Raw genomic sequence first — 22,027 nt, 5'->3', positions numbered from 1 at the left:
CATAAAACATTCAAATATTGTCTTGATACATTCTTATTTTATTTATTTTAACAAACGCTACTTAAATAGAACGTGTCGCGTTAATAGATTAAAAAATAAAAAATAAAATGAGAAGTGGCCAAATGCAAGATCTAATATAAGTAGCCCGCATCTATATTTTTGTCCTTTACTTTTACGTTTTTTTTCATATAATTATTTTATTTTTTTGTTATTTCAATTACACTTATATACTTGTATTTTTAAATTAATTTAACCCTTATACTTTGACCTTTTTCGTTTAATAATATGAACTTTTCGTTATTTTGATTACACTCATAAATTTATATTTTTGATTTAATTAAACCCATGCAGTTTGATATGAATTGAGTGTAACATGCACTTTGTCGTCCCACTATACCTCTTTTAAGGTTAAATTAACTAAAAAATAGTAAAATACAGATTTGAAATGCAATGAAATAATGAAAATTTTAAATAATCACACAAAGAAAACATAAAAATACATGAAAAAAAATATAGATTTGGCTAATATAAGTATTATCTCTATACTTAGTTAAGAATTATAAGGGACCACTAAGTAGAGTTGTAATTGGGTCCAAGAGATATTGAGCTTGACTTGAGCAGTTCATTTAACATGATAAATGAGGTTTTGGCAAGGTAAACTTGAGCTCGCTATTTTTTTTTAATTATATCTATTAAAAATTTTGTTTGTACATAATAAAAAATTTGACAAATATAAATATAAATTCTCAAAATAAATATAATAACATTGTTCAAACAAACATAAACAACTAGGAGTATATAAATGGTCGATTTAGTTATTGAATCAATCGAAATTCACTGATCAATTAAACCAAACTAAGGAGTCAGATCAAACAAAATCGATTGATTAAGTTATAAAATTGAACTAACTGATAACCGAAGAAACCGAATCCAACTAATTAAACCAAATAAAGCAAAAAAAAAATGAAGTAATTAATAGAAAACATACAAAAAGATGTGTTATAAACATAAAAATAAATCGTTTTAAAGTTGGATCGCTTAAGTTATTTCAATCAAAAAATCAAATCGAAAAGTAAATTTTTGATAAAATTAATCGAACTGAATTGAATTGATGTAACAAAAAATTCAAATTGAACCGACAAATTTGATCTATTCAATTCAATTAATTTCGGTAAATCGATACTCTTCTTATAAACAATTATATCACAAATATAAGAATAAATGATATAATATTAAAATAATAATAACAAAGATATTTTTTATAAATTTTATTTTATTTAAACTGGATTCGTTTACCAATCGAATTTGAAGTTACATCTCAAACACGACTCGTTCATAGCACGAGGCCGTATATGTCAACATGCACCTGTAGTATTTGCACATTGCCTCTGGTTTCACGCTAACATGCGCCCATAGTAGCTCAGCGGTGGGTTATTTAAAAATTAAAATAAAATAACCTTAATTACAGGGATGCGGACGACATCCACACACACACGTGGCAACCCAATGTCACAGTCCACTTCTCTTCTCGCCCTAGCGCGTGTATCTCAATTCCTCCAGGAAGCAATGCTCATAATTTTGAATAAATCCTATATTTTAAATTATAAAATTAAAAGGGAAGAGATTCATAATTTAGTATTAGAAGTTCAACTAGCATGTATTTTTTTATAAGATAAATAATTAAATATTAACTAAATATATGATATAAAAATTAAAAAATAATTAATTAATATATAATACTTAATAAAACTAAAACATTTTACCGGTTTGTGAGACTGGATCGGTTTGACTTGTTCACTTGTTTGATTGTTATTATTTATGATGTATAAAAATATTTTGAGGGGCATCGTTTAGATGTTTTTGAAATATTTTGATTTTTGAATTCCAATGCATACTTTTGGAGTGTTTATGTAATTTTAAAAATATTTTAAAATTATTTCATAATATTAAAAAAATATCAAAAATATTTTATGACTTGAAAGTCCATTTCCTTCCACAAAAAAGGTTAAAGAGGGAACAAATTTTGTTTCTAACTCAAAAATTTTATTTTATTTTTTGAAATTTGTTTGAATGCATTATGAAATTTATATTTATTTTTAGATTGAATAACTATTTTTTTATATTAAAAATTATATTTACAAAAAATATTCCTTTATATTTGTAAGTGTGCATCTATTTTTTATATTTTTTTTAAAAAAGTCATTTATCTATTTCTATTTAATATCGTGTCTATTTTCTGTATAATCTAGATTCTTGTAAGAATATCTAAATTACAGGATAATAAATTATAACATTATAAAAAAGAAAAATACTAAATAAATTCACCAAAATTAACTTTTATTTGTGCGCCGTTTTTTATTGCATATTGTTATAATTGAGGGATCATTTTTTCCTTTTTATTAGGGATATCCAATATTTACGAGCCTATGTAATACGACAAAAATATACTTTTATCATTTTGAAATTTTTTTAAACTTGACACGTATTATTTATTGTTAGGCTATGATAGGATTTTGATTTTGGCGACCTAGCATATCAAATGGGGAAGAATTTTAATATATTATGAGTTGATCAAGAATTTGAACTAGAGTGTCAACTAAACTCTTAAAAATAAGGCAACGTGATAAGAATTGTTAAGTCGAGATTTTCTCATCAAAACTATAGTTATTCTTTAAAAGAAAGCTACTTATGCATAAAGTTTGCACACTTTATAATACACTAAGAAATTAGTGAAACTTGTTCACAAAAATATTTATATTTTTTTAAAAAGTTAATTAATAATTAAAAAAACAAGAGCTCGAGGTTGGCTTCCTTTCAAATGAGAGCCAAAATTGCTTGGCTTTGGTGACAATGGAATCACGGTGTTTTGTGGACTTCTAGCATATGAAAATATGATGGTCCATGATAGGTAACTATCGTTTGGTGCTTTAAAATTTAGTTTTATTTCTTATGATATAAGCGTAATAATAGGTGTTTCCTTAGTTAGGAATATTCGGAGTCTAAGCTAGCACACTCAATTTAGACTACGACTTGAAACCGTATTTCCATTATCCAATTTCCTCGATCATTGCAAATGTTGGTTTTGATTCATATTTAGCGTCTCATTTCGAAATGTATCCGGTAATACTTCGTAAATGCTTGCTCTTCGAGATATGGAAGTCTGACCTCTATATCTAGTGTGTATTAATTTTTTTGGTGTATTTGTGTTGTAATTGGAGTATACCCTACCATTATTTGTGTGTACAGTCATGTTTATGTTTTTTTTGTGTTATAAAAAAATTAAGAAAGGGTAATAGAGTTTAGAGATAAGGTAATCTTACATCCACGCGCTGAGAAGTGGAGGTAGCGATCCTCCGGCAGCCTAATTACCGGCTCGTCGGCGTCATCTTCACGGAACAATTACTTCTTCCAGATAACAACCTCACTGCATATATTCCCTCTGACGATCGGAATCTCACTTCGATCGATCTCAATATAGATTGTTATCGTTGAGCTTCGGAGCGAATATGGCGGAGAAAATCGACGGCATGGAGTTCGAGCAAAGGCACGGCAAGGCCAGAGTGAGAGTCGGTAGGGTTTGGAGGAGCACCAGTGGCCGCCATTCGTTCGTCGAGTGGAACATCAGTATCAGCCTCCTCTCCGATTGCCTTCCCGCCTATGTCCACGGCGACAACTCCAACATCGTCGCCACCGACACGATGAAGAACACAGTACAACTCTCTCTCTCTCTCTCTCTCCACACACACACACACACACAAACATTATGTGTATTTTGTAGATTATTATTATTATTAGTTCTGTTTGGTTATGATTCCGAAATCGATTTTCTGATTTTGACTAGTCACTGTTTGATTCTATTTGCATAAGAAAAATGTTTACGGCAGTTCCAAAAACCATTGTCGTACGACACAGTGAACAATTGAGCCCTAGGGTCCGTCCTTTTTTTAATTTCTGTATTCAGAGTGACATACGCTGGGAAACTGTTGATTTGAAAATTTTATGTACTTATTTTATTTAGATCTGTTTGGTTCATGAGAAAAGGATCTTGAGTTGATTCAAAATTCTCCATTTTTTTTAGCCTTATGCAGTTCGAACTGGGTTATTGAAATCTGGGTACTTCATAGTTCTGTTTGCTATTGTTATAATGCAAAAGTCAAAACGTAAGCTAACATTGTTACAAAAACAAAAAAGAAAATTGAACCTTGGCTGGAAAACCGAAAAGCTAGAGAGATGGAAAAAGGACTGCCAAAAAAGCTAGCCTGAAAGAAGCCAATACATTTTTGGAGCTGTAAATGCAGGTATATGCTAAAGCCAAAGAATGTTCAGAAGAGTTATCAATGGAGGACTTTGCAATTGCACTTGGCAAGCACTTCACGTCTTTTTATAAGCAGGTATATAGTATATATAATTGTAAATTGGACTAAATGTTCTTCTTTAGTTTCATGTATCTTCATCTAGTTTAAAGTTGACAGTATCCAGACGCCTGCCTGCGGCTGTGCTGGTTTTGCGCTGGTTTCTCTTAAGATGTGTTAGTGTGCTTTCCTCTCTCTACTTAGGTTAAGTAATGATGTGATCACGATGAAGATATAATTTTCGCTGTTGTTTCTCTACTCGTTCATCAAGCCTTGTGTGATCTTTTTTTTATTTACATTCAACTAGTTTCATAGAATATATTTTTTTTCAGAAAATTTTTCATGTCAAAATCTCTGTTATTGTCTACAAAATTATCATCCTAATTGACTACTTAGTTTTACATCATTCTGTTCAACTTTTTGAGTACTTATTACCCCTTTGGAGCTATTATTTTGGACCAGGAAATATGCCTCCATTCATGTAAAGACCCATTTAACCCTTTCCACTAGAAAGCCTAGAAACTCTCTTTTAGAACCTCAGATGTCTTGCCCAGGCTATGTCAGTGCTGTTACATATTACATGTGACAAAATATGACCCTCCCATCTCTTTGCTTGGCTGAAATGATTTGTTTCCTTAATTTTGTTGAATTTAGTTGCGCTCAATTTTGTTGAATATAGTTGCACTCTGAACATTTCTGTGCAACAAACTCTTCCTGCCCTAATGATAATAAGGTGAACTTCATTGAGATATTGTTACCTTTTCACTTTGTCTGCTTTTCTGTGGTTGCTGAGTCATAGTAAGCTTTGTGCCAATCTGTCTGACAATTTCACCCCGGTTTTTGTTCTTCTTAGATGCATATTAAAGTGGAATCTATGGATAAACTTATTCTTGGAGAAAGGAGATTTCAGAAAGCTATATTGACTGCTAGATTGGTTAATTTTGGTCTGTTTTCCGGATGCTCTGCTGATTTGTTTACTGTATTGGTGTTGTATTGAAGCTTGGTTTGCGTTCTGCTGAAAATTCAGCATTCAAATCTGCCAAAATCCCAAGAAAATCTAGAAAAATTTGAGGAATGATTTGTAAATTGCTTGTCAAGAGCTTAAGAACTAACCAGTCCCAACAATATTTATAGATTCTTTAATAATTGAAATGCATAATAATGCCTGAATGTGATTCTGAATCTTGTGCTGTACTGCACGCAGGAAGGTCTTTGGTTTTTCAAGTCATCATCTTTGTAGCAAGAGAGATGCACATTATTTTTCAAGTAGTAATGACACTGTAATAGCATTCACTGTTGTAAAAAAAAAAAGATGCTAGTGAGGTTATAAAGTTAAGGTTTGATTTTTCTCGATAATTTAAAATTGATAAAAGTCCTAAATGCTATAGTCCGATCTGACACATATTACCCCTTCAATTCTTGCAATCAGGAACTTCACAAAAATTAGGTTGAAATCCATGAAGAGTTCAGGGATGTGTTAGCTAGTGGCTTTGTATCCAAAGTTTGCACTCTTTCTTATTTCTTTGTTTTGGATTGGTGTTTATGTTTTTCTTTTCCTTTTGTTTTTGGTTCTCTAATTGTAATGTTACAATTATTCCAGCTGTTCACATCTGCAAGTTTGGGTAAAATTCTTATAAGGAGCTTAAGGATTCAGAAGCCCGAATTTGTTGATGAACCCACAATTTCAATTTGCTGTCTTTTCAATATTTCAGCTAGCATTCATGGCCTCAAATATTGCCCTTATTTAGTATGCTTTAAATACCTGGACAACCACTGGATACACTGTAGATTTGAGACTCTCTCTTGCCCTCGTTCTCTCTCTCTCAATCAAAAGTCAATCAACTCTCTCTGTCTCTCTCAGTACATTTAAGGTATCAGTACCCAAAAGAAGACATGCACTATATATTCACTCTTCTTTTTATGGATAATGTTGCTTTTAGGCTGGGATCTGCTTTTACTACTCTAGCAAACTTTTTGGCACAAAGAATGGAATAAAACTGTCATAGAAAGGGGATAACTAAACTGATTCAGGCATTAAAGTACATGCTTTAATCTAACTTATAAAGATAAGTGTTACTAAAATGTTGTAGTTTAGGGGTACTCCTGTTCAGCTATATATTATCATATGCAGGCATTTTTAGCTTTGTTCCTTCTTTGTAGGTTAGTGCTGCCATCATCAAGATAGTGGAAAAGCCATGGGAGCGTGTAGACATAAATGGTCATCCGCACAATCATGGTTAGTGTTTTCATCATTCAAAAGCATGAGTTTCAAAATGCTTCTCGAATGAGGATTTTGTGAGTCCTTTGTACAAAATTGGTTTCTCTTCTTCTCAGCTTTCCTTGTTTCTTTATGTTTCTTCAATTGTTAGTATTTCTTTGTTACTAGCTCAGGATAGAAAAGGGTTAACATGGCACTAACTGATTTAAAGAACAATGAAGCAACTTGTCTCAGAGGCATCTGATATGCACTGCCATTTTGCTCATAACTCAACTTTTCTTGGAACTATTTAAGCAATATTCCCGTTCTTTAAATAAAATGCCATTTGAGAGGCAGTATGTGAAGCTGTCCTCACCATAAGAGGTTTCATTGTCATCCCAAGATGGACTCTTGGCCAGAAGGTCACTGAACCTGATAAGATATAATATATTTCTCAGTTTCTAAAAGATGTTTCTGATGCTTGCCTTGGGATGAATAAAATTTGAATTAGGTGTCAACATCAGTATGCACCAATTGTCATGATGAATCTCATGTCTCAGATGCTTGGTCTCTTTGTTTGACAAGAAAACATGAAGTTAGCAATTCCTTCCCTGAACAAACCAATTGAGCTTGGCTATGAGAATCCTTCTTTATTGTTTCTGATCAATGGTCAATATTTCCCAGTTAAGCATTAATTTGCTTTTTATTATTTTCTATCATAAATAGTAATCCATGTACTTTTTTTGTGGCCTAAAATTTATGGTAAGAATATGTAAAATTACTTTCATAAAATTCTTTTAACTTATTTCTCTCATTCACTTTTCACATTAGCACCTGAGCTCATACACTCTTTTGGGTTTTTTTTTTTTTTTTGGGGGGGGGGGGGGGGAGGCTTGGAAAAGGAAGGTTGGCTGAGGTGCATCTAGAAAGGAGAATAATTTTTTTTTTTTTTTGTTTGCTGGAGAGAGAATAAATATATTACATTGGAAGTGTCTCATTTATCTATGTTTGTTCAAGGGTTCATAAAATAGACAGTTGTTGCCAAAACTATCAAAGTGTTTCTCTGTTTATCTCTCTCTTAGTTGTTTGTTTCTTTACTTAAAAACAAAAGTGCCTATCACTTCTGAGCCTACTTCATTTGCCTCTGGTATTATACCTGGTCAAATGCAACCTCTGCAGCCCTGAACTTGATATCTGCCAGCGGCATGAACAAGCCAACATTTTTTTGACAATTTTTATGGCTCAGATGATCATTCCCCGTGCCTAAAACTTTTTCTTTTAGGAAAATGCATTTTTATTTTATAATTGTTCCCAGTAAAAAAATGATACAATTTTTGCCAAAAGACATTGTAAAGAATATTTGGTCATAGAATTGTGGTCTACCTCCTGGTGCATATCAGCATAAGACATTACTAAGAATATTGTGGCTAAAATTGCAATATATTTACTGGTGAGCAATGTTTTGTTGCTCGGTCTATCCTTGAAGATATGCCTTCAAAATTTTGAAGTCAAGAGAAATATATTGTTGTGTAAACATATTTCATGGCTGTCAGTTTTATTGGTATATGAAAGTCAGCCTGCAGTGATTAAGCTTTTGTTTGGTGCTTTAATAGTCACTATTGTGGTAGGATACTTGGTTGCTTTTTGGGAATCTGCTTGTTCAGGGTTTTCCAGTGACAAGTGATGATATTTAGGTTTCTGAGACTTGGATATTTCACAAGAATTAAACTATATGTTCTGCCTATATTTTAAGGTTTTAAACTAGGATCTGAGAAGCATACAACAGAAGTTATAGTAAAGAAGTCTGGTTCTCTGCGGGTTACTTCTGGAGTTGAAGGTTTGGCGTTACTAAAGACTACCAAGGTAAACTAGTAAACAACTTGTGAACATTTATTCTGAAGCATTATGTACAGAACACAATTTGCCTACACATCTTCCTTATTTTGTTCTTTGCTTGATGTTGGTGAATACACTATGGCATCATTTAACAATCCTGTCAGTTTTGTTTCACTTTCTGTTTTTTGTGCTCATTTTTTGTTTCTATTAGAAAAACACAAACTGAAAATGGTATTTGACAACGCATTCTGTTCTGTTTTTAGGAACCAAAAAAAAAAAAAAAATGAAATCATATTTAGTAATGTCAATGAGTGGGAAGAATCTTGGACAAGATTCAATCAGTTTGATTGATTGGCACTGAATATCAATTGTTTCCTAAATTAAGAATGAATCCTATAGATTTAATTTTCTGTACTTTTAATTAATTGTATCTTTCCATAATTGTTCTCTCCCTAAATTGTCGTATCCTATAGTTGTATATGCTTCCAATTCTAGGATTAGAAACTTGCTGATTTAGCTTTTTAGTAACTTCCTAATTTAGAGAGGAAGCTTGTACATATGACTCACCCGTAAGAGGGATTGTGAATAAGAAAGTCTATTTCTTCAAAGTCCTTTTTTGACATGATATCAGAGCCATCTTTCTAGGGCATCCTTTTTTTCTTTTTTCTGGCCTTCATTGCCTTTCTTGCTTTCTTTTCTTCTTCTGCCTCCTTTTCCATTCTCGGGCCTCCATTGTCACCACTTTCTTGAGACAGTTAAGGCCTTTAGTGATCCTTTTTTTTTCCCTGATAGAATATCTATTGCACCTAACCCTAACCCTACTCTGGATTCGACTAATTCTAGCAGCACAATGGAAATTCTGTTTGCTGGAACTGGCAGTATAGGCTCGGGAGGAGAATTGCAAAATCTCCAGGCAGCCTACCATTTGAACGGAAAAAACTACTTGGAGGGGTCTTAGCTGATCCGTACGTTTCTCAAGGGAAAAGGGAAGCCAAGCCATTTTTGGGGATTGGTCCTAAGGAGGGAGATCCTATGTTTGCAGCATGGGATGAGGAGGACTCCTTAGTGATGTCATGGTTGTGGAACTCAATGGTACTGAAGATAAGTGATACAGTGATGTTTCTAACAATGGCTAAAGACATTTGGGAGGCAATCAAACTCACCTATTCTAAGATTAAGGATGTTGCACAGATCTACGAAATAAGGACCAAGGTTGCAGCCACTAAACAAGGGGCAAGATCTATCACTGAGTATGCAAATACATTGCAAACTTTATGGCAGGAATTGGACCATTACCAATGCCTGAAGATGAAGTGCAGTGAAGATGCTGCATTATAAAAGAAAATTGTGGAGAAGGAAAGGGCATACGACTTCTTGGTTGGACTTAACATGGAGTTTGATGTGGTAAGAGTTCAAATCCTCGGTAAGAAGGATTTACCCTCTCTAAATGAAGTAATCTCTATAGTTTGAGCAGAAGAAGGGAGAAGGGGAGTGATGCTGGACACCTTTCCAATAGAGAGCTCTGCCCTAGTGTCACTAAAGGCCCTTAACAAAGGACCTAAAGAGGAGAAGAAGGCTGGGGATAGAGACTCCCTATGGGTGTATCTATTGTAAAAAACCTAGGCACACCATAGAGAAGTGTTGGAAGCTACATAGGAAGCCATCCAAAGGAGGACAACTGAGGGGCTAAGGGCAAGGTCAAGCCTATATGGCTAGCAGCCACCAACAAGCTAAACAAAAGAGTCCAGAGCAGAGAGATGGCTTGGGGCTTAACAGGGCCGAGATTGAGAAACTAAGGAACTTTCTAGAGTCTCTTGATAAGAAAGCTAAAAAAGGTATTTGTTCTCTTGCACTTACAGGTATTTCCTCTCGTTCTCTTACCTTACATGCTTCGGGAATAGCCTAATCTAACTCTTGGATCCTAGATTCTGGGGCAACATATCTTATGACCCCATTTTCCCATTTTTTTTATTACCTACAACCCTTGTTCAAGCTCCAGAAAAATAGCTATGGCAGATGGGTCCTTAACCACTATTGCTGGCTAGGGAGATGTTATTCTTAATGAACATCTTACTCTTAAGAATGTTCTCCATGTCCCGAAACTATTCACTAATCTTATTTCCATTCAAAGGCTAATCCTAGACAACAATTGCAGTGATAACTTCTATTCTACTTTCTGTGAAATTCAGGGATAGGACTCAAAGAGGATGATTGAGCTTGCTAAGACTAAGGCTGGTCTATACTATCTTGAGAGACCAAGTGTGCAGGAGCAAAAATAGACGGTTAATTCTGTGTCATGTCTGGTTCAATCTAATAAAGATCAGATCTGGTTACATCACTATCGTCTTGGTCATCCCTCATTTTTTATTCTTAAAGTCATGTTTCCAACTTTGTTTAAGGGTCTTGATGTTAAACATTTTCAGTGTTCTGTTTATGAACTTGCTAAACATAAGAGAGTGACTTATCCTTCATCTAATAAAAGGACGTCTCTTACATTCTCTCTTATTCATAGTGATGTTTGGAGCCCTTCAACCGTTCCCAATATTTCTAGGGCACGATGGTTTATAGTGTTTGTGGATGATTGTACTAGGGTGGTGTGGCTATTTCTTATGAAAAATAAATATGAAGTGAGCACCATTTTTCCTACTTTCTATAACATGATCAGGACTCAATTTAGTATGGAAATCAAGAAACTGAGGTCTGATAATGCCAGAGACTTCTTCAATCAATCCTTAGCAAGTTTTTTTCAACAAAAAGGGATTATCCATGAGTCATCTTGTCCCTATACTCCTCAATAAAATGGGGTGGCCGAGAGGAAGAATGAGCATTTACTTGTTGTTATTAGAGCACTTCTTTTTCACCATAATGTTCCTAAACATTATTGGGGAGAAGCATCTTTAACAATCATGTTTCTTATTAATAGGTTGCCTTCTCAAACTCTTGAATCTCATAGCCCTATTCAACTCCTAACTAAACATTTTCCTGATATTCATGTCCCTAGTTGCTGGAAGCCTAAAGTCTTTGGGTGTGTATCGTTTGTCCATGTTCATAATCCTAATAGAGGCAAGTTAGAACCTCGAGCTCTAAAATGCATCTTCATTGGATACTCTTCTACCCAAAAAGGCTATAGGTGCTGCCACCCCCAAGCACCATTTGCATCTGTTTTTGTCCTATTCCAGGTTATCTTCCCCACATAAACCTTTTTTGACTAGCCTTCATACCATTCCTATTCCCAAACATTTTTCTAAAGCTATAGGGGATGAGAATTGGAGGAATGCCATGAAAGTCGAGATGGCAGCCCTAGAAAAGAACCTAACTTGGGAGTTTGTTCAATTGTCTAAAGGAAAACACCTGATGGGTTGTAAATGGGTTTACACAGTTAAATATAAGTCTGATGTAATATTAGATAGATATAAGGCAAGACTGGTGGTTAAGGGCTACACTCAAGTACATGGGATAGATTACCTAGATGCATTTGCTCCTGTTGCAAAGTTAAACATAGTCAGGGTTCTCCTATCTCTAGCTGCTAATTTGGGATGGTCGTTGCAACAATATGATGTCCAAAATGCTTTTTTACATGGAGATCTAGAAGAAAAGGTGTACATGGATTTGCTACCCGAATATAGTCCAACCACTCGGGAAAATGTAGTGTGCAAATTGAAAAAGACTTTATATGGCATCAAACAATCCCCAGGGACTTGGTTTGGCCGGTTTACAAAGGTGATGCTTACCCTAGGGTATAGACAAAGTTAAGGGGACCATACCCTATTTATTCACCGCTTGGCCACATGAGGAGTAACAGTGTTAATAGTGTATGTGGATGATATTGTGGTCATCGAAAATGATGAGGAAGGCAGAAATAAACTCAGGGAATGTTTGATTAATGAGTTTGAAATAAAGGAATTTGGGAGATTGAAATACTTCTTGGGCATAGTAGCACACTCAAAGGAAGGTATTTTTATTTCTCAACATAAATACATTATGGATCTTCTAATAGACACGGGGTTACTAGGTTGTGAAGCAACTAAGACTCCAATTGAACCTAATGAGAAATTGGGGGAGGTCCCAGAAGATAATGTAGTTGATAAGGGGTCCTATTAAAGGCTAGTGGGTTGGCTGATTTACCTAGCCCATACTCAGTCAAACATTGCATATGCAGTAGGGGTGGTCAGCCAATTCATGCATAATCCCAAAGAAACTCACCTAAGGGCAATGTATAGAATATTGCATTATTTGAAAGAGACACTGGGGAAAGGCATTATGTTCAAGAAAGGAGAATGCATGACTCTTAAGGCCTACACAAATGCAGATTATGCAGGGTCTGTAGTGGACATAAGATCTACATCCGGTTATTGTACCTTCCTAAGGGGTAACTTGGTGACTTGGAGGAGCAAAAAACAAGGTGTAGTGGTCCGGTCAAGTCCGGAGGCGGAATTCAGATCTATGGCTCTAAGAGTATGTGAGTTGCTTTGGTTGAAAATGTTACTAATGATTTGAAGATCAAGTTGACAGCACCTATGAAACTCTATTGTGACAATAAGTCAGCAATAAGTATTGTTCACAATCTAGTCTAACATGATAGGACTAAGTATATTGAAGTGGACATGCATTTTATCAAGGAAAAGTTGGATAGTGGCTTGATTTGTATTCCATACATATCCTCTTGTGATCAGCTGGCAGATATCCTAACTAAAGGGTTACCTACAGTCGTGTGCCAAACAATGATTAGCAAGCTTGAAATGTATGATATCCATTCTCAATCTTGAGGGGGAGTGTCAACAAGTGGGAAGAATCTTGGACAAGATTCAATCAGTTTGATTGATTGGCACTGAATATCAATTGTTTCCTAAATTAAGAATGAACCCTATAGATTTAATTTGCTGTACTTTTAATTAATTGTATCTTTCCATAGTTGTTCTTTCCATAAATTGTTGTATCCTAAAGTTGTATATGTTTCCAATTCTAGGATTAGAAACTTGATGATTTAGCTTTTTGGTAACTTCATCATTTAGAGAGGAAGCTTGTATATATGATTCACAGGTAACATCCATTCATGTTTGTTGTATTAAAATCATATGCAATAATTTATTTAACGTTATTTATGATAGACAATTTCAGCAATGACAACAAGACCGAGCATCAATTTTACTAATAAAGCTTCTAGCTTGTGAATCATCTTTATATATAACTTTATCTTCAGTAAGAGCATTATATTCCATGTTACCTCTCTGAGAGCTTTTCACTGAGTTCTCTTTGGTGTCTTCCAAGTCTTTTGGTACAACACACCTTTCATTCCATTCATTATTCTCATAGGTTTATCTATTGGTCTTTTTCTTACATGTCCAAATCATCTTAAATGCAAATCATGGTTTTTATCTTCAATATGTAGCATTTCGACCTTATTGTGGATAACCTTATTCTAATTTTGCTTCTATATATTTTTGGATGCCTGCATAAAAAACAATAGATCAACCCTTATCCTACTATGTGGGATCGATTGCATGAATTCTAGTTTTTAATTTATTTCTTTCTATCTATTGCCTTATCTTCTGTGAGACTTATATACTTAATGTCAAATCTAAGTCTCTTACCAAGGGTTTTTTTTTTTTGTCTTCCTCTTCACTTTTTTACTAACTGCTTGTTTCGTTCCATAAAATCTCCTCAAAAGAGCTTTTATTAGTCTTATTCTCATATGACTAAACTGTCTTAATCATGTCTCCATGTCTAATTGTAATATCTTTATCTTGTTTTTTTTTTTTCTGTAAATAATATCCTTATCTTGATTATGCTTTATATTTTGCACATGTTAGTTCTCAACTAACCAAAGATGTGTGTCATACAACAGATAAATTTAATCTCCTGTTCTAAGAAATTTTAGGACTTTGAATCTATATACCCGTAATTTTGTGCTGTATTTTAGATTTTAATGGGTTCAGTTCCTTATTGAGAGTATCTTCTTATTTGTGTCACAGTCGGGTTTTGAAGGATTTGTAAGGGACAGATACACAATATTACCTGAAACACGGGAGAGGGTGCTGGCAACAGAGGTGACTGCTTCATGGAGGTAGGTAAATCCTGAAGGACTGTACTGGGTTTGAATTTCCTACAACAACAACAATCAGCCTTATTCACTAGGGTGGGGTTGGCTACATAAATCCTAGCTTTATGACCATCTCTATCCATAGCCATATCTTTTGTAAGATTATTATACCTGATAGCATGTTGAAGGGTTCTCACAAAGTCTTATTTGGTCTTCCTCTACCTCTTTTGTAGCAAACTTCTTTCATTCCATCCACTCACCGCACAAGTGCTTTTATTAGTCTTTGTTCACATGTAGAACCATCTTAATTTCCTCTCACGCATTTAATGTGTTTGGTTTCCCTGTTCTTATATATTGATTTTTATGCCCATCTTGAGGACTCTAATGGCATGTTTTAATATAAATACTTCTGAAACAGGTACTCCTTTGAATCTCTCTTTGCCGTTCCTGCAATGCCACTTTACTTTAGTGAGAGATATCAGGATGTGAAAAAAGTTCTGGTTCATACTTTCTTTGGTCCCCCAAGAGAGGGTGTTGACAGCCCATCTGTTCAAGCCACTCTTTATCAAATGGCACGGGATGTTCTCGACAGGTCTCTCTCTCTCTCTCTCTCTTGCACACATGGAAATGTCCTCTATGTGAATGTTGCCGTGTAGACTTGACTTGATTTGGTTTTTTATGGGGCCTTTGTAGGAAATTCATTCTTGATTGTCATGTTTTCAGGTTTCCAGATGTGTCATCAATCCACATGAAAATGCCAAATCTTCATTTCCTACCAGTTAATCTATCAAGCAAAGATAATATTATTGTGAAGGTATGGTTTCGTCCTTCCTGTGTTGATTATATGAAAAAGATAAACTATTAACTAGAAAGACTACCATGATATAAGAGAAACACCATTTGAATTTTTTAATATTTTTGTGTTAACCTGCCCCTTTGGCTAAAGCTCTTACATGAGCCGATATCTTGATTTTAGATGCATCCATCTATGTTTCTCCAAAATGTTACTTGAAACTGGAATACTAAGAGTTTCAGCAATTATAGTATGTGATAATTATGTGGGCAATATGCTCGACTAACGATCCAGGAGACATGATCTGTGGTGTGGTTTGAGCCAAACCTTTTCCTGTAAAGGATGAGATGGCCGGTTCAGGCTACTGATTTGCAGTTTTGTTGGTTGGTGTGATGCTTGATATGGTTGGCTATGATTCTGCAGTTTGACGACGATGTCTATTTACCAACCGATGAACCACATGGAACAATTGAAGCGAGCTTGAGTCGCATCGGATCCAAGATGTAAACCAGCTTTCAGATGGCTCTCTGTTATGCCGTTGTCCTTGTGCTCTCCTTTCTTTGTCTGTGACTCAACTAAACAGTGCATAAATTTCACTTTGAGGACGTAACCTACACTTCTAATGGAGGGTATTTGTGAATACCTGATTCTGAATAATCGGATTGTCACTGGCAGTTGCATTTCTGTTTTCTGATACTGTTTAACGGTATCGCTTTGTCTTGTATTTTAGTGCTCTCTTTTATTTTAGTTTGAGAATGGAGTAAACGAGAGACTAGAAGAAAATCAACCGTAGAGAATATCATTAACTTTAAAAATCGAATGAAAAAGATAAAAGTTAAAGACAACTTGCTACTTGTTTCTCAAGTATTTTTGGCCAAACTTGTATTTTTATTTTTACCTTTTTTTTTTATATGACCATACGAACTTTTCTTTATTTTGATTGCATTTTTGAATTAGCATTTTTTACTCAATTTAATTTCTGTATTTTACTTTTTTTAAATATATTAACTTAATTTTTTTTTAATTTCGATTACACTCTTAGCCTACAGATCTAATTGAAACAAAGATTACATTTGCGTGCAAGAGGTTAAAAAACAAACACTTTAAATATGACGAAAAAAAACACTTAAATATGATATTGACGGTGGCTTTACAGAAAATATAACCCTAACCCTAAATAAAAATGGTTGAAGAGTTAGAATTTATATAGTCAACCTAACCAGCAAGATTAAGATTTAAAAGTGGTGGTGGTGTTACAGTTCTTGCATGCAAGTTCACAGTGTACGTATAATTTCTATTTTGAACAAATACTTGTACAGATTGGAAGGTCACAACTTCGAGTCCATTCAACCATATAAAAGCAAACTCTTTGAAATGAAAGCTTACAAGCAAAGAACATATAAATGCAAATGTTAATCCAACAATATATTTCACCACAAGGTGCAGATCCAATGCTGTTTTTAACCAGAACCATGATACCTTGATTTCAGGTTGTATAACCCTATATTATATACCAATAGTTTGCATTAAAGAAGGTAAAATTTTTCTTAGTACCACATTGGAGGCTCCTATTGGCATCTCATTCCAAGTGAATTGAGTGATCAAATTAAAATAGCCTGAAATTAGATCACTTCACTGGAAATAGGGGGAAAATGCCGCCATAACTTCCTTGTATACATGTTTTTTGAAGTCCACAGCCTGCTCAGAAAAATGAAGAAAAGAGGTAAAGTAGAATAAAAATAAGCACAAGAAACTCAGAAATCAGTATAACGTGGTAATGATAAAAGGCAGCACTGACATGGTCAATCACTTGTTCTGGTGACATCCATGACCAATTCCCAAACTCTGCCTTCTCGGTCCCATCTCCGGCAAGATTGATTTCTTCATCCTTTCCTGTGAATTTAAGAAGAAACCTGCATTTACAAACAGGTCACGGATGGCATTCTTCCCTGAGTTACACATGGTATTCTTCCCTGAGCAAGCACGTGTGAAGAAAGGCTTACAGATGACTCTGATAAAGTTATAGCTAATGTCATTCTCACTACTAACAAGTCATCTACAGTTTGAGATTGAGCTATCCCACTTACCAATCGAATCAGGCATATATTGGAACTTTCTTCAGGAGAGATTCAAATTATTCTTCTTGGTAGGAACGGTAAAGTAGCTCCTTTAAGACTGAAAGGTCAAGTATTTCGACTTCCAAGTTATAGAAATAACTTTTTTGCAAAGCAAAGGTAAGGGTACAAATAAAACTGATCCTCCCCCAATCGTGAAGCGGGAAGGTTCATACACTAGGGACCCTTTACATGTGGAATTAAACACCCTCGTGCTGCCCAAGTAAGGGGAGATCAGGATGAGCCGGCTGGCACATGTTAAACCCGCATAAGAACCCCAAAAATATTTTTGGTATCATTATGCAATAAGGATATCTAAAATATTTCATATATAACTGATGCAGAGTGATTTAGCCTACTCCAGGCCAAAGATAATAAAGGTTGAAATTTCCCACTTAGAACCAGCCCCTAATTACTTGGATCCAAACTGACTCTTGGTGGCAAAACCATAGTTCTTCGGGCCATGTTGAGCAAGAGTTGGAGCCTTCGACAATGATAGAGAGTGCGAGAACTACCATGACATTAACTTAACAATCTTCAGTTAGTGAACCCAAACTTTAGACACGGCCTTTAAACCCATTTCATATATATAAAGATGCTTTACCATTTTTGAGCTTGACCCTTCCAGTCCGTTCCATATTGACGCTTAAGTTTTTTTCCAACTTCTGAGGGGAAATCATATGTTAACCAATATGGGACCTGCACATAAAACCTCTTCATTATCCAAGTGATATAGGTGCTACAAAGTTTAAGAGAAAAACTAGTTATTCAAGGTTGGATAGAAGGCTCTGGAAAGTAGCAAATGAGTCCAGCACTAGGATACTGTGATTTGGAAGTGTTATGAGAGCACCATCAAGCCATCGTGGCAACAATAAAATCACAGGCTCAAGTATGGAAACAGTCTCTTTGTAAAGCAAGGGCAAAGATGTCCACAAAAACAACCCTCCCTTGACTCTCGCAAAGTGGGTAGACTTGTCAAATAGGGACACCCTTATTAGAGCACCATCAACCGTCAATCATGATTTAGAGTTTTGTTTCATGGACCCAGTGTGAATCTCCATAAAATGTTTTAACCAAGACATCAGAATTGTGAATCAATTTCTTCTAATTCATGGAATGGTCTAGACTCTAGAACAAGGTATTACAATCTGAGCTAACCATGTACGTAACACAGAAAAGTAAGTTCTTTATTTTTGCATCAGTGAAAATTTTACATTGGATTGACTTTTCAAAATAAAGCTTTGCCTTATGAAGCAAGCTAACATCTGAAAACTTCCCTTAAAACCGAGTCATAATTTAACAGTTTCTTCCAAAGACCAAATAAAGGAAATCCAGTTATTTGTTCATTTTCTCTCTCTTCTTGGCAATCAAACATGGGTTAGAGGATTTAACCGAAAGCCTAATAGAAACAACCCAAAAAATGTAGAATGCATGGAGAGCTAAATGCAAAATCCAAACCTCCGCAATAATTTCAGCTGAAGTAATTCCAGTTTCTTCTCTTAATTCCCTGAGAACAGCACCTCTGGGATCCTCACCTTCATCAATACCACCCTGTCACCAAAGACGGTATCTTTCGATGTTATAGATGAAGAGATTAAATTCTCCAAGTCTTCTCATAAGTGTCAGAAGAAAATTAAGGTCTCTTAGGTGCTCTAGATTCAACAACTCAAGCCTGAACACTATTAATTCAGTCATGCACCATACACTTATTTGCAGTAACACATCATAAATGCCTTCTGCCTATTAAAATTTCACTTTTTAACATGAAAATAAAAATTATATCCTGCAGATGCACAGGGTGGGCTGTGGGGGGCATCAGTTCACGACTATTGCTAACTGTCAGGTTGTCACTATATGCAACAGATACCACAACCAAAAGATTTTCTCCCTAAACTAATTAATCAGTTTCTTCAACTCTGCCCTTACAATAAACCTAATTACAATTCCAATGAATGACCTCGTTGATAGAACAAGCATAAACATAAATCAAATAGCTTCAGAAAGCTGATTATAATTCCCTATCCTTCTTGTCTGCCCAGGGCCCCATGATAAGCATTCTTTGCTCCTGCTTGTTCCAAAAGTGGAAGGCCAGGAACCAGATAGCACAACTTCTGGTTTTTTACCCATTGTCAAATTTAAGGGGAAAAAATGAACTAAAAACTTACATAGATAAGCTTATTCTGCCACATAACTGGTATTTCCAACCATGTTCCTTAGATAACCCCAAAAAGATTCCGGAAATAATCCAAACCAAAAGACACATGCAGATATCGGTAAGTTGATACATACTCATGATCCAGATTGTCTAAGCCCAACTACGATAAAACTGGCAATACCAATACGGGAAGAAAATTAAAAAGTGAAGATGCCGGTGAATTTCCAGCTCCCAACCTTTGAAATTTGAAGCAAATAAGCAAGGTAGGCATAGCTGTATACAGACGGATAAAATCAGAACCGCAAAAAACACATAATTCCGAATTACCTGCGGCATTTGCCAGGCGTCGGGGATATCGAGCCTTGAAGCGGTGAAAATCTGCAGAATCCCGATCTCGGAATCACAAACATGTAAAAGAAGAAGGAAATAAGATAGAACAGTGCGTGGTTTGCCTTTTTGGACGGGTTGATGAGGCAAACGCCGACATTTCTTCTGTAACCTGGCGGAGCGGCTTCCATGGCGGATTGCGAAGCACGCGAGGAGATGCGCAGGGGTCGGCCAGTGAATTTGAGAGATGGGAGAGGGCAGTTTGGGGAGGAAAGTGTAGGGCTTGGGAGACGAGGGAATGGAGACTTAGAGAAGACGATGCGTCGACATAACGCCATGAACGCTGCAGGGACGCGGATGCCCGTCTTATTGGAAAACCCTAAAACCCCATAAATTTTTAAATATATTTTTATTTTTTAAAATTATTTAATTAAATATATTTTTTTCTAACATTTTAACATACTACTGCATAGAATAATACTATTGGTACACCTTTGTGTATACTTTAGACTACACAAAAATATACCAATAACAAAAATGTCCCTAATAAGACGTGTGAGACACATGAAAGCGAGAAGTATTTTAGTCATAATATTCCTTTATGTAGTTTAAGATATACAAAAATTATGTACATCTAGTATGATTCTACATAACCGTCACATCGATTTTCTACGTTAGAGAGGGAGTGTTAGGGTAGAGTTGGCTGAACAAAACTCAGCTATTTTCATTAACAAGTTCTTCCATTGATAAGAGGCTAAATTTATAATTTTGTTTATATAATTATTTTAATTTTTTTATTATTTTAATTATATTTCTATATCTGTATTCAACGCGATGTTGCTACTTTACTTCTGCAAGATTCTCACCTTAAATCAAGTGTAAAAAAATAAGAAAAAATTAAAATTTAAAGGCAAGGCTAGGATTTTAGGAGAAAGACATAAGATATGGGACATTTTAATTATGGCTAAAATATATGTAAAATTGGATATAAAATGATAAAGAGTAAGCAGAAGGGAAATTAGAAAGGAGAATATGAACGTGAATTTAAGAATAAATTAAAAATAAGAAAACAATTAAAATTAAAGAGCAAAGTGAGTGAGATATGTTTGGTATTAGATAAATTTGGGTTTAGTGGTACTTATTTAAATAGTCTTTTTATTTCTTGTGTTTAATTTTGTTAGATAATTTTTGAGACGTGAAGTTGGTGGTTCTAATGGCTGAGAGGAATTTGTCAATAAATATCATCGACATTGTTGTGGTAATGGTTTATAATAAGAGAGTGGCTAGGCATGAAGTTATGAATTTTAGGGACGAAACAGAACTCGTGTTGAGGTTCATGAAAAATCATATGGGGACACCAAAAGTCCTGAATAGATGAGATGGATGGATTTGCATGCATGTTTTACTTCATATTTTTTTATATTTATCATGAGTTATAATTTGTTATTTTTACATATTATCTTTACTAGATCTTAAAACTCACTCATTATCACTAACCACACAAATGGCAGTGAAGGTGACGAAATCTGATTCCCACCCAAGACGTCCTAACTTGTTGGGGAATAATCGAATTCTAAATTTGGCCAATAACTATAATTATAATTATAGGTTACGGTAATACTTGAATGTAAGATTGATGTGTCAGTTTATAGTAACTTGGCATTATTTGAGTAAGTTGCTTGTTAACACTATGTTTAGGTGAGAGATTGGGTTAAAAATAGAATGGTACATAATGAAAAATAAATGTAAAGGTAAGCGAAGTACTACAAAGTTTGTTATATTTTTATTATTTGATAATAATAATAAAATATTAATGAATATATTATATAAGGGTTAACATTTAGTTAATTTGGTAGTCAAACTATTCAAATCAAATTGAATAGTTGCTCAAATTGAAAAATTTGAAAAGGAATTAAAAACAACAAAGCACAACCAGATATAAGTAATTAAGGGTGAACAAAATATTAGTTAAATCAAAGTAATCAAACCAAATCAGTCAAAATTGGTGGTTCAGTTTTGTTTAATTTGTATAATAATTTGGTTCGTTTTATAAATTTGAGATTTTCAATCTCCTTATTGAAAAAAATCGAAATAATCGAACCGATCAACATGTCAAAAATAATATTATTTTTGTTATGTTTTAGTATAGTACAAATCACAAAAACAATCAAATACTTTTTTGCCAATTTGCAAGTTTATCTATTCCTCTTAAT

The 22,027-nt window shown here is 34.6% G+C and overlaps 2 protein-coding genes across 3 annotated transcripts; one reads left to right on the top strand and one right to left on the bottom strand.

The window, feature by feature from the left end:
* The first annotated feature begins 3,332 nt into the window (after positions 1 to 3,332).
* On the top strand, positions 3,333 to 15,947 carry LOC127797085 (uricase-2). Of its 2 annotated transcripts, XM_052329602.1 has the most exons (8): positions 3,336 to 3,710; positions 4,299 to 4,391; positions 6,513 to 6,588; positions 8,303 to 8,412; positions 14,358 to 14,449; positions 14,844 to 15,017; positions 15,149 to 15,239; positions 15,642 to 15,947. In XM_052329602.1, exons 1-8 carry the CDS (start codon positions 3,507 to 3,509, stop codon positions 15,723 to 15,725), a joined length of 924 nt encoding a protein of 307 aa, XP_052185562.1. In that variant the 5' UTR covers positions 3,336 to 3,506; the 3' UTR covers positions 15,726 to 15,947. The 2 variants fall into 2 exon arrangements, with proteins under 2 accessions (XP_052185563.1, XP_052185562.1); XM_052329603.1 differs by lacking the exon at positions 4,299 to 4,391 and having other exon boundaries at positions 3,333 to 3,710.
* A 597-nt stretch (positions 15,948 to 16,544) lies between these two features.
* On the bottom strand, positions 16,545 to 20,173 carry LOC127797086 (nudix hydrolase 26, chloroplastic). The gene is made up of 6 exons (XM_052329605.1): positions 19,940 to 20,173; positions 19,815 to 19,865; positions 18,791 to 18,883; positions 17,937 to 18,031; positions 17,017 to 17,131; positions 16,545 to 16,916 (listed from the first exon to the last, which is right to left on the bottom strand). The coding sequence occupies exons 1-6, from the start codon at positions 20,150 to 20,152 to the stop codon at positions 16,851 to 16,853; spliced, it is 633 nt and encodes a 210-aa protein (XP_052185565.1). The 5' UTR covers positions 20,153 to 20,173; the 3' UTR covers positions 16,545 to 16,850.
* Between the last annotated feature and the right edge of the window lie 1,854 nt (positions 20,174 to 22,027).

This window comes from Diospyros lotus, chromosome 3 (genome assembly GCF_014633365.1).
Source record: "Diospyros lotus cultivar Yz01 chromosome 3, ASM1463336v1, whole genome shotgun sequence".
Taxonomy (NCBI): domain Eukaryota; kingdom Viridiplantae; phylum Streptophyta; class Magnoliopsida; order Ericales; family Ebenaceae; genus Diospyros; species Diospyros lotus.
The sequence above is the reverse complement of the archived record's forward strand: the minus strand, read 5'-3'. Positions and strand labels throughout refer to the sequence as shown.

Excerpts from the sequence above, each read along its gene's own strand:
- LOC127797085 (XM_052329602.1), top strand. The coding sequence starts at position 3,507 with ATGGCGGAGAAAATCGACGGCATGGAGTTCGAGCAAAGGCACGGCAAG. Across the intron at positions 3,711-4,298 it reads CCGACACGATGAAGAACACA|GTATATGCTAAAGCCAAAGA; the intron begins GTACAACTCTCT and ends CTGTAAATGCAG. Across the intron at positions 4,392-6,512 it reads TCACGTCTTTTTATAAGCAG|GTTAGTGCTGCCATCATCAA; the intron begins GTATATAGTATA and ends CCTTCTTTGTAG.
- LOC127797086 (XM_052329605.1), bottom strand. The coding sequence starts at position 20,152 with ATGGCGTTATGTCGACGCATCGTCTTCTCTAAGTCTCCATTCCCTCGT. Across the intron at positions 19,866-19,939 it reads TCATCAACCCGTCCAAAAAG|ATTTTCACCGCTTCAAGGCT; the intron begins GCAAACCACGCA and ends GGGATTCTGCAG. Across the intron at positions 17,132-17,936 it reads AAGGGTCAAGCTCAAAAATG|GTTTCTTCTTAAATTCACAG; the intron begins GTAAAGCATCTT and ends TTGTAAATGCAG.